We start from the raw sequence: 1,596 nt of genomic DNA on the forward strand, positions 1-1,596 counted from the left end.
GGGGCGGGGGGGGGGGCCGCCCCCTGCCGCTCTGCCGTGGGCTCTGGGAGAGGCTCGGGCTGGCCTGACACCTCCTGGCCGTGCTCCTGCCCAGACTATGACACCATCCGCAACGGGGGGCTGATCTTCGCCGTCGTGGCTTTTGTCATCGGGCTCCTCATCATCCTCAGTAAGTGCCTGGGTGGGTCGGACACCCCTGGGCTCTGCTCCGTGCTCCACTCAGCCCCTCCTCTGGTCGGGAGGGGGCTGGGGGTCACCCACCCTGCCCCACAGCAGCAGGGGTGGGCACAGCTTGCCCCTGGGGCTGCCTGGGAACTTTCCATCCAGGCACCTTCCCAGCACAGGGCGAGTTGGGAGGGAGACCACGTAAATATTTTGTGTTTCCCTGCCAGCGCCCGGGCTTCAGAGGGAAGGTCACTCATTAAAAATAGCAGAGAAAACTCTGACATTTCCAGAGAGGGGAGCCAGCGTTCCCAGAGCCCTCGAACCTCGGCAGCTCCCAGACTGACCCGGTGCCAAGTGTCAGCACTGTGGCCCTGCCAGGGTGTTCTGTGCCGCTCTGTGCAGGGTGGCCACAGTCACAGCTGCTGCAAGGATGGTACTCGCTAATTTTAGGGGAAAAACCATAGAAACCAGCAGCATTTGCAACCATGGGGCAGCTGGAGCAGGAGCCTGTGGGCAGTGCCAGGGCTGCAGGGTGGCTGGGATGGGGTGGGGGGGCTCAGCCTCAGTCGCTCCTCTCGCCCCCAGGCCAGCGGTTCCACTGCGGAGGGAGGAAGAAGAGGAGGTGGGTATTGGGTTTTCATCTCTGCTGCCTGTTCCAGTCCTGCCAGCTGACAGGGCCAGGGTTCAGCCCCTGTTCGCCCCTCTCTCAGCCACGTTGCCCAGTGTAACACTCCCCCCTTTGCTTTTTGCTCCGCAGACAAGGGAACGAGGACGAGCTGTAGGTGCAGGTAGGAGCTCCCTGTGCCGGGCAGCGATGCTCTGGGGTACTCGTGCTCCAGGAACCACTCCTCTGGGGTCTGTCCCGGGAGGAGAGGGGCTGGGCCACGCTGGCCATGTCACCCTCCCTCTCTCCAGCTCCAGAGCTGCAGTGCCCCCATGGAAGCAGAGCTGCAGCTGAAGCCCAGCACTCCCGGCCAGCGGCCACCCCTCACCCCGCTCCAGTGGATCCATTACCCCGCAGGGCCAGAAGGCAAATTACCCTCGTGCTTCCCCCTCTCTTAGACGCAGCGAGAGTTCCTTGGCTAATAAAGTTCGAGCTCTGAGAGGTTAAACTGCGCGCCCGAGGCGTTTGAATCGCCCACTCTCCTGGCCTGGCTCCAATCCCTTTTTTGCCCTGCAGACCCAGGAAAGGCTCCCGCAGCCCGAGGCGAGGCAGCAGCTGGCAGCACTGCAGGCTCTGTGTGTTCTCCTATCTGGCTGGGATGGGGTTAATTCTCTCCCTGGCAGCCCCGGCTGTGCTGGGCTGTGTGCTGGGAGCTGGGGAGATGCTGGGAGTGCTCCAGTTCTGGTTCCTGCTGCTCCCACGGCAGCGCTGTCCCTGGGGTGGGCAGGATCCGGCAGGGGACACGGCCAGGACAGCCCCGAAGTGAC

The 1,596-nt window shown here is 63.7% G+C and overlaps 1 protein-coding gene across 1 annotated transcript in view; it reads left to right on the top strand.

Moving 5' to 3' along the window:
- The window catches only part of LOC106631970 (FXYD domain-containing ion transport regulator 6), a 2,503-nt gene extending 1,277 nt beyond the window's left edge, over positions 1 to 1,226 (top strand). The window contains exons 3-6 of the mRNA XM_031062408.1: positions 95 to 169; positions 751 to 787; positions 923 to 953; positions 1,081 to 1,226. Coding sequence (XP_030918268.1) covers positions 95 to 169; positions 751 to 787; positions 923 to 947 — 137 coding nt within the window. The 3' untranslated portion in view covers positions 948 to 953; positions 1,081 to 1,226. The remainder of the gene's footprint in view (positions 1 to 94; positions 170 to 750; positions 788 to 922; positions 954 to 1,080) is intronic.
- Positions 1,227 to 1,596: the final 370 nt, after the last annotated feature.

The sequence above is a fragment of the Geospiza fortis genome, unplaced genomic scaffold (assembly GCF_000277835.1).
Source record: "Geospiza fortis unplaced genomic scaffold, GeoFor_1.0 scaffold183, whole genome shotgun sequence".
NCBI lineage: Eukaryota > Metazoa > Chordata > Aves > Passeriformes > Thraupidae > Geospiza > Geospiza fortis.